This window comes from Dipodomys ordii, unplaced genomic scaffold (assembly GCF_000151885.1).
Source record: "Dipodomys ordii isolate 6190 unplaced genomic scaffold, Dord_2.0 Scaffold66, whole genome shotgun sequence".
Taxonomy (NCBI): domain Eukaryota; kingdom Metazoa; phylum Chordata; class Mammalia; order Rodentia; family Heteromyidae; genus Dipodomys; species Dipodomys ordii.
The window spans coordinates 4,518,417-4,519,770 of record NW_012267282.1 but is presented as its reverse complement, the minus strand read 5'-3'; the positions used below and the strand labels follow the sequence as shown (position 1 = coordinate 4,519,770).

General features: G+C 41.8%; 1 protein-coding gene across 1 annotated transcript in view; it reads right to left on the bottom strand.

Moving 5' to 3' along the window:
* Positions 1–648: 648 nt before the first annotated feature.
* Ift81 (intraflagellar transport 81) overlaps positions 649–1,354 on the bottom strand; it is a 28,470-nt gene continuing 27,764 nt past the window's right edge. Inside the window, exon 9 of the mRNA XM_013023021.1 lies at positions 649–830. Within this exon, the coding sequence (XP_012878475.1) occupies positions 649–830 (182 nt within the window). The remainder of the gene's footprint in view (positions 831–1,354) is intronic.

The window sequence follows — 1,354 nt, the reverse complement described above, 5'->3', positions numbered from 1 at the left end:
TCCCTCAGCTCTTCAGCTCAAGGTGAGCGCTCTACCACTTGAGCTACAGCGCCACTTCCGGTTTTCTGGTGGTTTATTGGAGATAGGAGTCTCAACAGTCTCTCCTGCCTGGGCTGGCTTTGAACCGCGATCCTCAGATCTCAGCCTCTTGAGTAGCTAGGATTACAGGCGTGAGCCACCAGCGCCCAGCTCAAGTAAACTAGTTTTCTGAGTTGACTAGGCTTTTATGACACTGTATGTATAAAGTAGCATCATTGTATTCTGTAATTTCTCATAAGGACAACTCATCAAAGAGTTGTTACCTCTTGGCACAGGCTAACTTTAAAGTAAAGAGTGGGACATTATGGGGGCTGGGAAGGTGGCTCAGTGGTAGAGCGCTTGCCTTGCATGCAAGAGGCCCTGGGTTCAATTCCTCAGCACCACATATGCAAAAAGAAAAAAGCCAGAAGTGGCGCTGTGGCTCTAATGGTAGAGTGCTAGCCTTGAGCCGAAGAGCTGAGGGACAGTGCCCAGGCCCAGAGTTCAGGCCCCACAACCGGACCCAAAAACAAAACAAAACAAAAAAAAGAGTGGGACATTATGGAAAGCAGATAACATAACTTTTAGAAAACTGAGGATGAGGTAAATTTGGGAGCTATAAAAAGATGATTATTGATTGTCACTTACTTTAGATTCAAGTTCAAGAAGATCAGAATGGCCCATCGCTGGCTCTGAAACCACTTTTTGTAGAAAATGCAGTTCTTTTTTCTTGTTCTCTAATTCTTTAGGAAATTTTTCAGTTACCATATATGAATTAAATTTTATCTCCTCCTCTAGCCTCTTCATTAAACCTTTAAAAAAAAAACACAAAGTGAATATTTAGCCCAGCTGAGTAGGTGTTTTGATATTCTGCACAGTGTTGGAAATATAAGACCTATAAAGGGCATATCTGTCAAGGCGTTAGTACAATACCCACTATAGAAACTGGCCATTAGGCAGGCACTGGTGGGTCAAGGCACCTAGCTACTAAGGAGGCTAAGATCTAAGGATCACGGTTCAAAGCAAGCCTGGAAAGGAAACTCCATGAGACTCTAATCTCCAATTAACTACCAGAAAACCAGAAGTGGTGCTGTGGCTCAAAGTGGCAGAGTACTTACCTTGAGTGCAAAAGCTCAGGGATAGCACTCTGGCCCTAGTTCAACCCCCATGACCCACCAAAAAAAAAAAAAAAAAAGAAAAGAAAAAAAAATTTGGCCACTGAAGTCTTTAGATGTTAATTAGAATGATTATTAAGCAGAACTTACATAAAAGAATAAACAATTACAGAAAAAGTGGTATGATTTTTCCTTTTTTTTTTGCCTGTCCTGGGGTTTAA